We start from the raw sequence: 18,267 nt of genomic DNA, 5'->3' as shown, positions 1-18,267 counted from the left end.
GAAGGAAGAAAACTGGAAAAACTCTCCATGACTGGTATTTGAACTTCACAATCTTTTTAACAACAGTCACACTGCAGTAGGACTAAGATATGTTTATTTTATGAGACAAACATAAGTAGAATCTGTTTTCCTTAATGGATTGTTTCTTTAAATACAAATTAAATTAGGGGTGTGTGTGTGTGTGTGTGTGTGTGTGTGTAAGAAACAGTATTTTACTAGTAAATACCACTTCTTATTAACAGAATCTAATCTTTTATACAGATGAGCAATGATACACATGGCAAGGTATAAGATGTGCCAGGACCTAGAATAAAACAAAACACAAACCAATTCCCAAACTGGAATCAATTTTTTAACATTACCAATGAAGAAAGGAGGGATGGGGAGAATAAGGCATAGTGTAAATAATTCTAAACTGGTAGATAACTTCTAAACCAATAATAATTTTGGTTGTAGAATATATCACTTGATTATAAATCAGTACTTCAACTTAGAACACATTTCAGAATAGCAAGTAGACAGATCTTTCTTAGCGATGAATTCTATCAATGTGATCAGTGTGTGAGAAACAGTGTGTCTATCCTTCTTCCCTCCCGCTAATTACTCTCCTTTTATTGTTTGTTCTCATGTTTGTGCCATATGTAGGCCACAAAGCTTGATTTGTAAGGCAAGCCAATTTTGTGGTATGTATAGTAATTTCTCCATCTTTTTAGTTGATTTTCTGAAATATCTTATGTCAAAACTATGAAAAATAATATATTTAAGCAAAGGAAAGGTTTTCTTATTGTCCTAAAGTATGAGAATGATTTAAGGTATTTAAGTTGAAAATCTCTGTTATAGCAAATCTACATAAATAGCAAATACAGCAAGGGTAAGAGTCAGGACACATTTTCTGAATGAGTAGCAGTCTAGATCAACATTTTAAAAAATGAAGAACATCTAGCATATATTAAAAAAAATCTTTAAATTTTACTAGTTATAAAAATTTTATGCAACTATTCAAAATGCAAGAAATAAAGAGATAAATTATTTTTCTAATTGTTGGAGCCTAAGAATTTCTTGGTCAGCTGAAACTGATGAAGAACTGAAATTCAACTGAAATTTCATAACCATCCAAAAATGGTTATGAAAAACCTCAAAAGCATTTAAAAACACCAAGCATTACCCTGTTACGTTCATTATTTCAAGATTCAAGTAGTACTTTCATGACCAATGAGAACACTCAAATTTATGAAAACACAAAAATTTCTCAAACATTTAAAACTAACAATGTGATTTACTTTGATGCTATGAAATCTTACAAATCTTACAAAGAAAGGTAATAACTATAGTTTTACTCATCAGAACTAAACTACCAGCTGAAGATTTCTCTGTCAAATGTTGTAAAAATCAGCTTAATTTAACAGAAACATAATGCAATAGAATAGCTTTTACTTAAAATGTCTCTATTTACAGAATGTGATTTACTCAAAAGCAGATATAAAATTAAAAAATTCTAGGACATGAATTATTTCAGAAATATGAATATCTCTTTAGAGACAATGGAAACATAATAAAGTTCCACAAATTAAGGAAAAAAAAGGTTTAAAAAAAAAAGGGCAGTGAAAAACTCCTATTAAAGAGGATGGTGTATATATACTAAACAAAGGCAATCAGAATCCTTACCTTTGGGCTGCTGTTTTTACTATTGCTATCTGTGCATTAGCATGAGGAAAACGTCTTACAGTTCCAGAACATAATGATGCAATTTGTGTATTTGCACTGCGGAGTCAAGAAACAAAGAATAATTTAAACAGGGAAAAATTACGCACTTATGCAAAATAAACCCTTTAAAATCTAAGCATACACACACAAAAACCTGTAACACTTAAAGAAAATTTTTTATACATAAACCCATTGACCATGTTAAATTGTCCATTAGTTTTCCACTTTCTGAATTTGTCTCTGAAATGTTTCCAATCCAGTTCATGAAAGAAGATAAAGAGTAGAACACTAGAACAGAAATCAGGAATCCTAAATGAATGTTTCATACTGTAAGAATTCCTGTAAATTAATCCCGATATATTTCCTCTTCTTATTCTCTATTTAAGACTATCTATGTACTATGAGTATACAAACTATGTACTATGAGTATACAAAAGTTTTCTCATATGCCAAAATAATACTGTTAATTATAAAAAAATAAAAAGCACTAAATTCTACTTTCGATTCTACCACTGACTTGAAAATTATTTAGCCTTTATGTACCTCACTTGTCTATAAATTGACAAAGTAGAAATAAAATAGTGACTTCAACCCTATTTCTGGGATATGTAACAGTCCAATTGTATCAGTAATAGTGGTTCACTATGACAACCACTAGGAAAGATGAGTTATATCTAGAAGAGAAGGGGAATTAAGAAATCTTAAAAAAAAAAAGTCCCTCATTGAGATAATCCTGGTAAGTATTCCCTAAAGGAGACATGACCTACCTCTAATATTATAACCAAGATTTTCCTAACTTCATGAAAGCAAGCTCATCTTATGAAATATTAGTCTACTGAAATTTTTCTTTCAATATTTTTATTCCAAACCAAGAAATCACTGCAATCAAGCCTATTCCCAAGATTCAAAGCAAAGATGCCCAGTGTGTAGGATTAGCTCTACTGACAAAGTGAAAAGAAAAGGTGTTAAGTTGGAGTGGCCAATTAGTTTTTGGTGTCAAACTCTTTATCTTTTCTGTAGGAATGTGTGGTGAAGTGCCTATACCTCAATTTCTTAGTGCTGCTCAACATGTTAAGTCCAAGTGGGTTGCCTTTCAAAGGTTTTAAGCTTTCAGTCCTGCTTCGCTTTGTACATGTCTTCCAGGGATCACCAGAACTAGTAGCAACAATTTCAGATTGACGATTTAACTGTAAAAACCATAAATGTTAAAGTCAATAAACAACATAATAAGATAATTTATCAACAATTGTTTGAAAACCCATTTATTAAAAAAGCGATAAAAATGTACCAGATATTGGGGATGGGGGAGAAGGATGGCAGCGGCACAGATCTAAGAGTAATTCAACTGTAATACTTTTTTTTTTCCCTTAAGGACAACATAAATATGTAGGAACATGGGAGTTTATCATATTATTTCCTTTTCATTTCAATATCACCCAAGATATTTGAGAATATTAAAAGAGAAAAACAGAAGGGATAAGGTAGAGGATCTTAAGATAGCTCTTTCCCGAAAGCAAAAAATAAACATTTCCCCTGCTTAACAGGCCTTGATGCTACCCGTAGGACAGTACAGCCAAATATGGCAGTAAATTGTCATTGTACAAGGACTTGGGCTTTAGCATCAAAATTTCTATATAAACACAGAAACCGAGATAATGTCTTCATATTTTCATACTTGAAAATAATAATACAAACATATCAATAACAATCACTTTGCAGAGATTACAGTATGACAACAGGATGGCTCATTCCTTGGGAAGCTCTTCTCAACAAAGAAACCTAGTTTTATTATATTCTTTGCACAAGACATTTAAAAGCTGTTTTCAGACTCTTTAAGACAAAAGTCCTCAGTTCTTAGTGACAATTTACCCAAAACAACATTTTAAAAATCATTCTTACCTACTTTTAGTTTTGAAACAGCAGTCTAATATTTTATTTTTTACTCTTTTACAAGAAAATGTAATCATAAGAAGATAATAACTTGGCTTTTAGCCCCACCAATTATCTCCACAGAAACCTAAGAGTTCCCTAAAAACACATATCTCCCACTAAAAATGTCTTCCGGAGAAGAGCTCACTGTGCCAGCACCATTCTTGTTTTTAGGCATGTCTGTATCACAAAACTCCAAAAAGCTGTATTTTGAAAACACTGCTTATCATTTTGAGACTTTTTTTTACTTCTAAATCTTTTACAGCCATGTACTTCGGACTCCTTCATTTATGGTGATGGCAGATTAGATAATGTGGCTCAATCTTCCCTCTACTCTCTGAAAACCAGAAAAGCTGGACAAAATAGAAATTTTCTTAAAAAAAAGAAAATCTGTTTGAAGCACCTGAGGGCTACCAAGGCAGTGAAGAATTAAGAATTAAAATCAGGGACAAGAAACTCAGAGATCTGAGCCCAGATTCATATTTTTCTCTGAGACACCTGTTGTCTCCAGAAGATGCAACTTCTGGAGTTGCAGAAGATGAGAGGCTGAGAAGCTAAGCTGAACTCCCAGAAGACTCAGAGAACTGGGGAGACAAAAGCAGAGTTCAACATCCACCAAGTATAGACTGCCTCATAAACACCTCAAAATCTGAATGAGGATATAGCCTATGAATAAGGGTGAATTACAACTATAAATCCAGCTTCCATTCATCTCAACCTCCAACTCAATTAAGTCAGTTCTCCAATTTTAGAGTATATCCAGAATTACCTGGATGGTTTGTTAAAACAAATTGCTGTGTCCGACCCTTACAGTTTACTCTGATTGAGGAGGTTTGGAATGAGCCTGAGAATATGCATTTCTAACAGGTCCCCGGGTGATGCAGATACTACTAAAAAGGGAACTACGTTTGGAGAGCCACTGGATGGAGGTGATGTGAGAGACTGCTAATGCTCCTCCTGGTCACTAGCCAAAAGTAAACGTATATCCCTACAGGAAGGGAATATTATCCTAGGCCTCAAATTATCTCTGTGATTTTTCATATGCAATATCTACCAATCATAAGCAAGCTCATAAAGATGGCAATGTGATCAAAACCAAGAGAAACAACTGATAACAGGAACAGAACTATAGGGGATAAAGATAAGAGGGGTTATCACACTATTTCATTTCCATTAGAAAGAGAATACAATCACTTCTGCATTTGGTGACCCTTTTTCACAGAAACATAGTGCTATTGTAGAAAGATAACTCAGGAATCAAATAGAATTGTCTCCTAGCCAGGTAACTTTCCTTATAATCATGAGGTTATTTTATGCATCAACAAAGCTATATACAAACTGCCTAGCTCAACGGACAAATAGGTAGGAATTCAGTAATTATTAATTCCCACTCAAGTAGAAACACAGATATCCTCAATTAGAAAGTCCATAAATTATTTTGTCATAAACAATTGGTCATTAAGCTATATTTATCTGAAATTTCAGGACATCCAGTCACTGTGACTTTGGCTTATTCCTTTGTTATTTTGCAAAAATGCCCTAAGTCAATGGTTCTCAGGATCAGCATTACCTAGAACACTTTAAAATGCAAATTATCAGGCCCCACTCCAGAACTCCTAAATCATAGACTGTGGGAGTAAGGTCCAGCAATCTGTTTTATCAAACCTTCCAGGTGATTCTGATGTACACTAACACTGGAGAGCCAGTGCTGCACGTGATTTTGATAAATGTCCTGTTAAGAATCTGGGAAGCGGGACTTCCCTGGTGGCCGCAGTGGTTAGGAATCCATGTGCCAATGCAGGGGATCCATGTGCCAATCCATGTGCCAATGCCGAGCCCTGGTCCGGGAAGATCCCACATGCCACGGAGCAACTAAGCCTGTGCGCCACAACTACTGAAGCCCGCCCGCCTAGAGCCCATGCTCTGCAACAAGAGAAGCCACCACAATGAGAAGCCCACGCACCACAACAAAGAACCAACGCAGCCAAAAATAAATAAATTAATTAATTAAAAAAAAAAAAGAATCTGGGAAGCAAAAGTTTCCATTAAAGACTAACCATATAATTTCATTCCTCCGTATATAGATAATTACAACTAATATTTGAGTGCTTACTATGGATAGGCATTATGCTAATTACTTTATATTCAATATCTCATTTAATCTCCATATTTTATACATTTCAGTAGTTCTTCAGATTGGGATTCAGAAACTGCACCTAAAGTATCAGGTCAATTACTTCATGCTACTGAGTGATAGGATTAACATGCTCAAATTTCCCACTTTAAGTCTCTTTCTCCAACAAAATCTCTCCACCATATACCACCTTAAACTTTACTGAAACTCTACCCCTATGCTATTAGATCCTTGAGCTTAAAAATCAAAGCACTATGTTTGAACTAGTTAAAAGGATTTGAACAAAGTACTGACCTGACTCCAAAGCCTATGCTTTCCCATACTACACTGTATAAGGAATTTTTATAGTATTATTTGTAGACATATAAATTCTTAACAAGAGGCAAAACTGAACTATGTTATTCCAGATAACACTCAAAATCATTAGGATACAAAAAATCTCAAAATCAAAGGAACTGCACTAAAAATTCCTTTACATAAATGTAGAAAGCTAATCCTCTTAAGAACTGGTTAAGCCAAAATTATCTCACCCAATATATAGGCATATAATTCAGCTAATTCAACATATTTCTGATCAAGTGCTTAAACATTTCCAAATTTTCTTTTTAAGAAAGCATTTAGGCATAGCAATAGACAACCCAAAGTCCATCATTAGAGCAAGATTTGCATAAGGCAAATTCTTAAATTTCCCAATTCTGCTGCCCTAAGGTACTATCAAAAGCTACATGCACTTCAGTCAGCAATAAGACAACCAGTACTTCTGGTTTTGCAGATATCTCATGAAAACCTTTTCCTTTATTGTCAAATTCCCTTAGGAAAGGTTCCTTACTATTTGTTATACTTAGAAAGTAGCTGGGGTGGTGGGGGAGGATATCACTCCACAGGAGAATCACAGGATGTACATTTGTAAAAGATTCTCCACTCACACAGTCATAAACCTATAGGACATAATTCCAGGTGCAAGAAAATTTAGAGATACCTGTTGAATTAAAATACAACATATAAATTATATTAGACGCGTGACACATCTACATCTCTTTACGTAATTAATAATTTTTATTTTCTCTCATTTTATTTGTGCTCTTGGTAATCTACATCAAATTATTGGGAGAAATAAGGTGTAAACAAGTAAAAATTGAACCCTTTATGGCTAAATCACAGATTAGAGCACTACTACCACTAAAGAGAAGATGATATATTCAGTCTAAAGGCCCCTGAAAAACTTTAATTTTCCTTCCCCTCCAACCCCTTATTTAGCAGCCTAACAGAGTTTTCTAGCTAATGCAAGCACACCATCAGGAGAACTCCCATGGACAAATGGATTAGCACAAAACAATCACATGATTATAAAACTATAAACATGGGCCATAACTGATGTCAGAAAAGCAACTATAAACACATCGTTATTTGAAAAGGAAAACCAGCTTACAAAGGTTCAATAACATGCTATTTATGGAAGATTTGCTAGTGCCAAGTACTAGGCGGATTACATGTTCTCATAATTCTCACAACCATCCTATAGAGTAGATAGTTGCAAGCAGACCTAAAATCTGATATTCTGCCTAACTACTCTAATATACCAGCCATCCAAAAAAGCTATGTTGCCCTCAATTGGGTATCAATCTGTACAGAAAATATTTACACAGTATAAACAATGATACAGGGGTCAGCAAACTTTCTCGGTAAAGGGCCAGAGAGCAAATATTTTAGTCTTTGTGGGTCACAGTCTCTGCTGAAACAAATCTGTTCTTATAGTACAAAAGCAGTCACAGACAATACATGGACAAATAAGCACAGTTGTTTTCCGATAAATATTTATGGATACAGATTTGAACTTCATATAATCTTCACATGTCACAAAACAGTATTCTTTTGATTTTTTTTCAACCATTTAAAAAATGTAAAAACTATTCTAGTTCATAGACCATAGGTTGTGGGCCAGATTTGGCCTGTGAGCATTGGTTTGCCAACCCTTATGTTTTAACATTAATCATTAATAACTAATAAATAACTAATAAACAGCCAGTTACGAAAATATAAGCTCCATAGGAATAAGAAACTTGTCTGTTTTGCTCTCTATCATCTAGAACACTGTGCTCAATACATATTTGCTGTATGAATGTGTATCTCATTGGGACTGCTAAATGTGCAAAAGTTATCAACATGTGGTACCTTCCACCCAAACTTATCACACATCACGAAGCCAATATAACTAAAACAAAAAAGTAGTCAGGAAATTTAGCACCTAAAATAAGATAAGAAAATAAGATAACCTAAAAGAATCTATTAAATGATTAGACATTAAAAACATATATTAAAGGCACTGAAATTCTTAAAAACAATGTAAACTGAAACAGTACAGAAAGAACTAGACACTATGAATAACAAAATTTTGAAAGAGAACCAACAGAAGTTCTACAAATGATGTCACTGAAATTAAAAAAAAAAGAATGGATAGATTAAATTGCATATTAGATATAGCTGAAGATAAGTTAGTGAACTAGAAGACAAAGCTGAGGAAATCATGTAGGATATGGTACAGGGATGATTTCTTTCTTTGCCCTTTATCCTTTTTTTTCTTTTTCATATAAAATATATGTAGGGCATGGAAAAAAAATGATGACCTTATTATATCTAATAAAAGTTCCAGAAAAAATGAGGAAAGGCAATATTCAGAGACAATAACGAAAATTTTTTCAGAATTAATAAAAGATACACATCCTTTATATAAAGAGGCATAATGAAACTGCAGAAATCCAAAGGCAAAGAGATTATTCTGTGGAAGAGAAAGGGAACACTAAGACACTCTGAACCAAAATAAAGGCTTTCTCCTAATTCCATGCTCATTTTTGAATGCAAAAAAGGTACTATATTAGTTTAAATGTTCCATATGGACCTAAATATTACTCACAAGCCATTAAAAATCCAGGGATATTTAAAACCCTGGGATACACAAAGACTTTCTAAAGGACAAATGGGCATGGATAATTTTAAGAAAATCAACTCCTAAATCCTCAATCTCCACTTTAACACTTTCTTAAATTGATTTACTTTAAAACCCATCTGTAGAAAAGGTACATATAATATCTCCTTTCCTATCTCTACTTTCACTCCAAACCTTTTTCCACTTAACAAAAGACATAATTCTCATTTATTGTACTAGAGTCTAAAATACTCCTGAAAGGAACAATTTGACATAATAGTATCTGGAATCTCTCTTGGCACATGAAATAGTAGTAGGGCTTCGTATCTTTCCCTGTTTTATATATATTTCTGTTAAAAGTGAACCACAGGTTAGAAACTGGGTGTTCTGGACCAAATTAAGATTTTCTTAATACAACAATAATGCAAAATGGAAAAGCAAAAGTAATGAAAATTTGCATGCAATGACTTTGTATCTTCTACTCCAGTTATTATCAAGAAAAGCACTGCCCCAAGGAACAAATCATGTGAAAACAACTTAAAGAAAGCATGAAAAAAACAAAAACAAAACCAACAAACCCTTAAATTTGCATGCCTTTATTACAACCAGGTAAAAAAACTTAGGTCAAAACCAAGGCTGCAGGGCTTCCCTGGTGGCGCAGTGGTTGGGAGTCCGCCTGCCGATGCAGGGGACACGGGTTCGAGCCCTGGTCCAGGAAGATCCCACATGCCGCGGAGCGGCTGGGCCCGTGAGCCATGGCCGCTGAGCCTGTGCGTCCAGAGCCTGTGCTCCGCAACGGGAGAGGCCACAACAGTGAGAGGCCCGCGTACCGCAAAAAAACCCAAAAAAACCAAGGGTACATTTTTCTGTCTAGAATTCTAAAGTGAAATGTCATCATGAAGATGCAGATTAACATGTATATATGAAATGAAAACAGAAAAAAAACACTATTTATTATAGATAAATAATACATTTGATTTAATTGGCTGTACTATGGATTGGCCTTGTCAAGTAAGTTATATATAGACATTTTCCATAGATCAAAGGAGTTAAATATGCAGTTCTTTTAAAGAAAATATACAAAAAAACACAATATTTTACAAAACTATTTTTACAGAAAAAACTGGCAAAAGCCAATTAAAAATTAACAAGATTTCAATTTTTCCAATTATTTCTGAGATTATCTGGTTAAAAAATAGGAATCTAAAAGGAATTTAAAAGTAACAAGTGTAACTACTAGCCAATCATTAAGTCTTGATAAAGCCTTTTTAGTATATTTCCCCCAAATTCAGAAAGACAATAAATCCAGAGGCTGGATTACAAATTATTTTTAACTTTTAAACTTTTATTACATTGCTAGGTGATTTTCCTGCCATTTAATTCAAAAGGAAAGAACTGAATGATAATGCTATAGCAAAACTCTTTCTATATCCATCTATTTATTATATGACCAAGATTTCTCAGCACTTATATCTAAAAAAAGTTTAAAAAGAAAATCACTGTTGAAAGTTTTATTAGACCAATAAATAACATTTATTTATGGATACATGAACTAAATGAATAAGGAAGGAAAACATCAACACCATCACTTTAAGAAATACATTTCCAATATAATTCTATACAATAGGTTTAATAATTATAAATTACATGTTTATTAGTAATTATAAAGATAACTCAATCCAGCAAAAAATTAATACTTGCAACTTTTAGTGAAAAGATCATTTAATATTAAATTTCAGTGAATGTATATCTTTTTATTCAGTGAATATATATCTATACAGTATGACAGAGTAATTAAAAGATTTTCAAATTGCATAAAAATACATCATGTAAAGTTAAAATACACATATAATGTTAAAATTTTGTGGGAAAACTAACAGAAATATGAATTTAAAGAGAAAAAGGAACAATATAAATTTCCAACTGTTAAAGAGGAAATGGTACATGTATTTCTTTAAGTTTTTTTATGGAAATATAAAAAACATTGTATATTATACAATGTTGTTGTACATGTACTGTTAAGACAGATGATGCTGAGTATCAATTCTGAATTATCTTTAGAGATCACAGGATACATAAGTGTCATATAAGTTTTATTTTACTTTAAAAGTATCAACATTAAAAAATAAAAGGGCATCTGCAAGCAACCCCCCCTCGAGTTAAAGACCAATGTCACAGAAGATCATGATGAAAAACACCTTTTACTTTTACCTACAAAGCTCACTATATTTGTGTCCACCTGAACACCTAAATAGCTCCACTCTAAGGAATCAAAATGTTAAAATAAAAGCTAGAGAAAACTGCAATGTAAAAAACCTTATAGTTTTTCAGTGTGAGTAGCCTTATAGAGAAAAACTTTATAGTACTAAGAGAAAAACTTTAAATTCTACAAACTCCTGAAATTATGTCAAAATAGAGATGTGGGGAAAAAAAAAACCCACAGAGACAGGGAGAAAAAACTAACTTTAAAAGTCTCTAAAATACTATTCAACTGTAAGTACAGGAAATATGTGAAGATGGTACTATGTCAGATTGGCAAAAATTCAAGTTTGACCACATACTCCCCAAAGTTATAAGAGAAACTCTCATACATTGCTAGCAGTTATGGCTAATGCTAATTCCTATGAATGAGGCATTTGGCAATATTTAGCAAAATCACATGTAAATCTACCTCCTGAAATAGCGCAATTTTAGAAATCTATCCTACAAATACACTGTAAAGATGTGAAAAGGTATACGCACAAGGCTTTATTAAAGCACTACTTGGGCTTCCCTGGTGGCGTAGTGGTTGAGAGTCCGCCTGCCGATGCTGGGGACATGGGTTCGTGCCCCAGTCCGGGAAGATTTCACATGCCGCAGAGCGGCTAGGCGTCCGGAGCCTGTGCTCCGCAACGGGAGAGGCAACAACAGTGAGAGGCCCGCGTACCGCAAAAAAAAAAAAGAAGAAGGTGGGGCGAGAATATATATTTTCTTTGTGATAAATAAAATAATTCTGATGGGATAAACGAGAAACTGGGAATACCATTTGCCTTTGAGGTAGGAAAGTGGGTGGTTGGGACTTACAATCAAAAATAAAAATCTTCTTTTGAAGCTTTAGTTTTTAGTATATAACCTAAAAAAATAAATAAATAAAAATAAAAAGTAACACTTGCCTTTTTTCCTTTTGAGGTTTCAGAATCCTCATCTTCATCTACACTGAGCAGATTTGCCTCACTACACAGAAAATAAAGGGGAAAAAGCCTTAAGTGACAATTACAACCCATACATTAAATTCAGAAGTTTTAGCCTCTGTGCTCACCTAATACAGAGATTAGCAAACTTTTTCTGTAAAGGGCCACAGAGTAAATATTTTAGACTTTGCAGGCCATACAGTCTTGGTAGCAACTACTCCTCTTTGCTTTGCCACTGTAGTATGAGAGTAGCCACAGACTATCTGTGTGGCTGTGTTCCAACAAAACTATAACAAAAATCCAGCGTTGGGCCAGCCTGGGCCCATGCGCCACTGTTTCCTGACCTCTGCCATTAATGAACACATAATTTTGCTTTTCTTAACTATGGATTTCATAAATAGTCACTCACTTTTCCTTTCTGTCTTGGATTTTAAATTAGGGGAAAGGGGCTGAAAAAGTAGAGGGAAAGAAACATACCGGTAAGAAAACTTTAGTTAATGAAAAGAAAGTAACTGCAATGGTATTAACCCAATAAAATAGTTATACCCCTACCATTGTGGGAAATATCAACCCTTTACTGAGAATCATTGACCTGATTCTAAAAAACCGATATATCTATTAACAGTTCATGTTAATCTGAACATAGTGATAAACCAAAGAGTACAATTCATAAGTGAAACATACAGGACAGGTAGCACCTTAAGAGACACATTTTTTTTAATATAATCATGACAAATCTTCTAACAAAGTCAAAATACACCCTTCTGAAGACAATTCTGCTAAGCTATTTTGAGTAAAATCTTAGCTATTTATAACAAAAATGTAAAATGTTTGTTTCATTGTTGTTTGTATACATCCCAACTTTTTTAATGCTAAAAATTCTCTCCTGCAAACATTTTACAAAAATGCTTAAAAGGTGGGATACTGGGCTTCCCTGGAATAAAAATATTTCCATGGAATAAAACTGTTTTTCTAATGAAAAGTTTCATTCTTATAAAACATCTAAGGGGGAAAAAAATATTCTTACTCTTTATCTGTATCTCCTTCACTTTCTTCTCCATGATCAAAGCTCCAATTTCTTTTAAAACCTCCATCTCTTTTAGATTCTGATCTAGCCAACGCTGAAATAAAAACAAACTCAGATAAGTATTCATTAATAGAGCCATTCAATACAAAATAAAATTGAGCATTTCCCAAACTCTTTGCTTAGTCAGGATTTTCTTTTAATTTTCTTGCCTTTTGATTATTTCCTCTAAAGAGAAAAACAACACATTAAAATCTGTTTTGGCTAATTTACACTCATCCATATATGTGAGTTTGCTACAGAAAAAAAGCTCAGATCAGTAAAATATAATAAAAAATGTGGATGGGGATACATGAATATGAAATACATAAAAATCAACCCTGCATCTCCACCATATTTGATCACTGGTTCTAGAAACTAGTACCTGTTAATTTGCTTGCCTTATTTATGAGAACTAATAAATCCAGACCACCAGCCTTTTCTTTACCTCAGCCGATCATCTCTGCCTTTTAGCAGAAAAGAGACAAACCAAGGTTTTCTGTGTTAGCATCAGGGTGAACTCAATGTTAGAAATAACTCTCCAGATCAGAACACCAAACACGCTCACTATGAGTTTAAGAAAAATTTTAAGTGCATGCCTGAAATACCCCGAAGCCATAAACAGCTATAAAGTGGGAACCTGAGAAATAAATGAAATTCTGAAGCTGGCATTTGTTTTTGAACCATATGACAAAAACCTGAGGCCTAGCGGCTGGGAAGACCAGGTTTGGAGCCTCAGTAAAATGAAAGGTCAGATCATAGACCAGAAGACCTGAAGGGTGACAATCCAATTGGGTGAACTGGGTTGGGGGGGCAGGGGGGGAGAAAAAAGAATCTCACTGAAGAAAGAGACAGTAGGGATAATTATGACATCTTGCCATTGGCTCTGGGTTTGGGGGTGAACTAATAATGACAAAGTGTATCTCTCCACCCTATGTTTAGGGAATTCCTAAACATCAGCTCACAATTACTCAGGTTTGGTACCAGAATCTTCATAACCTATGTGGCCCAGAAAAGCCCATAATTAAAATAGTCTCACGGAAATGATGCCCAATATCACCAGATGTTAAGGAAATGCAAAGCAAAACTATAATGAGATACTATTTCACACCCATTAGGATGGCTGTTTTTTTTTTTAATGGAAAATAATAAGTGTGAGGATGAGGAGAAATCGGAACTCTTACGCATTGCTTGTGGGAATATAAAATGGTGCAGCCACTGTGGGAAATGTTTGGCAGCTCCTCAAAAAGTTAAACACAGAATTACCCTATGACCCAGTGATCCTAGTTCTAGATATATACCCCAAAATAACTGAGAGCATGGACTCTGACACTTGTACACCAATGTTCACAGCAGCATTATTCACAAGAGCCAGAAGGTGAAACAACCCAAATATCCATCAACAGATGAATGGATAAACAAAATGTGCTGTGTTCACACACATACAGAGGAGTGTTATTCAGCCATAAAGAAATGAAACTCTGACACATGCTACAATATGGATGAACTTTGAAAACATTACAGTGAGTGCAATAGTGGCACAGAAGGACAAATACTGTATGATTCCACTTATATGAGGTAACTAGAATAGGCAAATGCAGAGAGCAAGTAGAATAGAGGTCACCAGGGACTGGAGGGAGAGGAGAATGTAGAGTTACTTTTTAATGGGTACAGAGCTTTTGTCTGGGATGATGAAAAAGTTCTGGAAATGGGATAGTGGTGATGGCTGCACATCATTATGGATGTATTTAATGCCAATCTACGCTTGTACATTTATAAACAGTTAAAACAATAAATTTTATGTTACGTGTATTTTTCCACAGTAAGAAACTGTTTGTAAAGGCAAAAAAACAATCACCAAAACCTCTAAATGACTAGCAGAATCAAATATAAATCTTCTCTAAAAAAAATAAAATTTCAATGCCTCAAAAAAAGTTTCCAAAAAAAATAAGTTCACAACCCAAAATATCATGAAACAGGAGGAAACAAGTCATCATGAATAAATCTGAAACTTCTTTACATGTATAATGTAAATATAAGTAAATAAATAGTAGATAATAGGAGCAAGGTGTCTCCCTTTCAGAAAAAGAAGTTATGAAAAAAAGAGAGGAAAGCTAGAATGAACTCTTCGTTCTAGTGGTGCTAGATTAGAGGAAGAGATATCAGTACCAACTTTTATTTGATACACATACAGATTAATAGATACGGACACGAATATAGATATGCTGTTCCATGGGTTAGTATATAGAGCTAAGGGTCTGTCCTCAGAAGGTGTAGAAGCAGTGATACCCCAGTAGCAACAAGCACACCTACAACCAGATCTTATTTTCTAAATACCATTCTCCAATACAAGGAGCCAGAGCTCCCAGGAAAAATGACTGATTCTAGAGATGACGCAGGAAAAATACAAGATAAGCCTGGAGTATTATGTACAGCCAGAAAGGAAGAAGGCGTTTTTTTAAAATAATGATGATATGAATTATAATTCTCCTTAATAAAATAAATATTCATGAATCCACATGGATATAAATAATTGGATAAATAAATAAATGGGGAGAAGGGACACATCTTCCTTACAGAATTCCAAATGATACATGTACAAACTCTCTCCTCTAACAGATGGAACTGAATTCCCTTTCCCTTCAGTATATGCTGAACTTTGTAACTCACTTCCAAAGAGTCAACTATAGAAAAAGGAAAAAAGTAAACTGACAGTGAGAAACCTACCAATCACTATCTCAGCTAAGTGATCATCAAAGTTAACATCAGAAGTGATGTCTTATTCATAGCATACTTAACATGATGTGATGAAAATGCGACTTCAGCTCTGTGGCTTCTTCCCAAAAGCCCACAATGCCAGTTTAGTCACAAGAACACATCAGATAAACCCAAATTGAGGAACATTTTACAAAATTCCTGACCAGAACTCTTTAAAACTGTCAAGGTTATGAAAAAAAAGGGAAGATAAAGATAAAGAAACTGTCATGATCAGAGGGGACTAAGGAGATATGACAACCAAATGCAATGTGGTGTCCTGGACTGTGCAAAAGAAAAAGGACATTAATGAAATGACTAGTGAAATCCAAGTCAAGTCTGTAGTTTAGGCTATAGTGTTATGCCCATGTTAATCTCCTAGTTTTTGACAAACATACTACAATTATCTAAGTTGGGAACTTTAGGGGAAGATGGGTAAACGGTATACAGAAACTCTAACATCTTTGAAACTTCTCTATAAATCTAAAATTATCCCCCACCCCAATTTTCAAAAATCAAATGTAAAATGAACCTGTGTTTTAAAAAAAGAAAGGGTTAAGCTTAAGTTATGCTACCAACACAGAAAAGGTAATAAACTATGATGATTACTAGTCTATAAAGACTCTATCCATTACTGAGAGTCAGGCAAGTTAACAAAAAAGGCCACTAAGCAGTGAAAAGTCAAGAGATTTTATATTGTGTACGCTCTAAAGAAGAAGGGTTCCGTACACACAGTTCTAACAAGTGTAATCACAGGATTTCCTAACTGACAGATTAGAAGCTATAAATTAATAGATGAAAGAAAAATAACCTCATGAAAGTGATAACTGCCAATGAGAAAAAATAAATTACAAAAAGCAAGCAAATTCTAAAAACATAAATTTTAGGGCAACTTGCACTAAGGACAAAAACTCTGAACCCTCAAAAGTCCTTGAGAGTATCAACACACTTCAATATCCTGTTATGGTTGACACTCATAAGAATCAGAATGGAAAATTATGTCCACTATACTGTACTTAAACAAAACTGAAAGGAAATACAAAGGTTAAAGAGAGATCCCAGTTAAGCATCGTAAATTAAATATATGCATTTTTCTCCATACCCCTCCAGTAAAATGACAGTAATGGAAAGAGGGGTAAAAAGCAGAAACCCATAAGAACAGAAAGAACCCAGAAAGAAGATAATAGCAGATGAGAGATGTAACTAAACTGATGAAAGGTGAAAATTTGATGGATGGGTAGGAACTGACTTAGTTGACTAGAGAAAGCAAACTTAAACACCTATGAGGGCACAGACATTACCAAATTGACACAAGAAAAAAATTTTTTGAATACTGCTGTCAATAAAAGAAACTGAATTATTATAAATCTTTCTGTAAAGAGAAACTCAGACCCAGAAGGCTTCTCCCATAATTTCTTTCAAACTTGTAAAATATAGCAACAAATTTACCTAAACTTTCCCAGAAAATAAAAAAAAAGGAACACTTTGCAGCTCACTTTATGAAGTCAGAATACCTGATTCTAAACCTGGTAACGACATTTAAGGAAGGAAATTACCAAGCACTCTCTCATGAAGACAGATATAAAACCCTAAATAAGATATCAGTAAATCAAATCCAGTGATAGACAAAGAATAATATATTACAATCAAGTAGGGTTTATTCTAAAAGTAAGAGTTAACATTTGAAAATTATGAATTCACAAAACAAAACCATTATAATAAAAAATGATTCAGGGATGCATCATCAAGGAATGCTGAAACTAATAAATAAATGGAAAGAAGCTAAAATTAATGGATGAAATCTGAAGAGAAATATGTCATTTATATTGCTTCAAAGTAATTCCCCACAAAATATTTATTAATTACAAAGGGGAAAATAGTACCTTTCAGTGGAGAAATCTGGCAAACACTAAATGATCAAAGTTAATTTCACCAGTAATAGGACAAAAGATCACTACCAAGGCATTCCTTATAAAAACTCATAACCTAAATCTAATCATGAGGAAACATCAGACAAAACCAAACTACAAAATAACTGTCCAGTATACTTTAAACACGTCAAGGTAAAGAAAGACAAAGAAAGACTGGAATACTATGATCGTCTAGGTAGAAAATCCGAAAGAATCACTCAAAAAAACCCTACTGGAACTAGTAAGCAATTACAGTAAGGCTGCAGGATACAAGGTTAATACAAAACAATTAAATGCTTTCCTATATACCAATAATGAGCAAGGTAAATGTGAAATTAAAAACACAGTAACACATTAGCACCCCCAAGAATGAAATACTTAGCTATAAAGCTAACAGAATATGTACAAAATCTTTATGATGGAACGTACAAAACTGATAAATGAACTGAAAGAAAAACTAAAAAAATGGAGAGATATTTCATGTTCATGAATGGGAAGACTCAATACTGTCCAGATGTCAGTTCTTTCCAACTTTATCAATAAATTCAATGCAATCGCAATCAAAGTCTTAGCAAGTTATTTAATTCAAAACGGATCACAGACCTAAATGTAAAATACAAAACTATAAAACTCCTAGAAGATAACATAGGAGAAAATCTAGATGACTCTTAGGTATGGCG

General features: G+C 33.9%; 1 protein-coding gene across 2 annotated transcripts in view; it reads right to left on the bottom strand.

The window, feature by feature from the left end:
* SENP6 (SUMO specific peptidase 6) overlaps positions 1–18,267 on the bottom strand; it is a 100,966-nt gene that overhangs the window by 70,743 nt on the left and 11,956 nt on the right. For both annotated transcript variants that reach the window (XM_007456602.1, XM_007456601.1), the window contains exons 2-5: positions 12,888–12,981; positions 11,843–11,903; positions 2,749–2,891; positions 1,666–1,761 (exon numbers count right to left, since the gene is read on the bottom strand). In XM_007456602.1, coding sequence (XP_007456664.1) covers positions 1,666–1,761; positions 2,749–2,891; positions 11,843–11,903; positions 12,888–12,981 — 394 coding nt within the window. The remainder of the gene's footprint in view (positions 1–1,665; positions 1,762–2,748; positions 2,892–11,842; positions 11,904–12,887; positions 12,982–18,267) is intronic.

Source organism: Lipotes vexillifer, unplaced genomic scaffold (genome assembly GCF_000442215.2).
Source record: "Lipotes vexillifer unplaced genomic scaffold, Lipotes_vexillifer_v1.1 scaffold1226, whole genome shotgun sequence".
Lineage (NCBI taxonomy): Eukaryota > Metazoa > Chordata > Mammalia > Artiodactyla > Lipotidae > Lipotes > Lipotes vexillifer.
The sequence above is the reverse complement of the archived record's forward strand: the minus strand, read 5'-3'. Positions and strand labels throughout refer to the sequence as shown.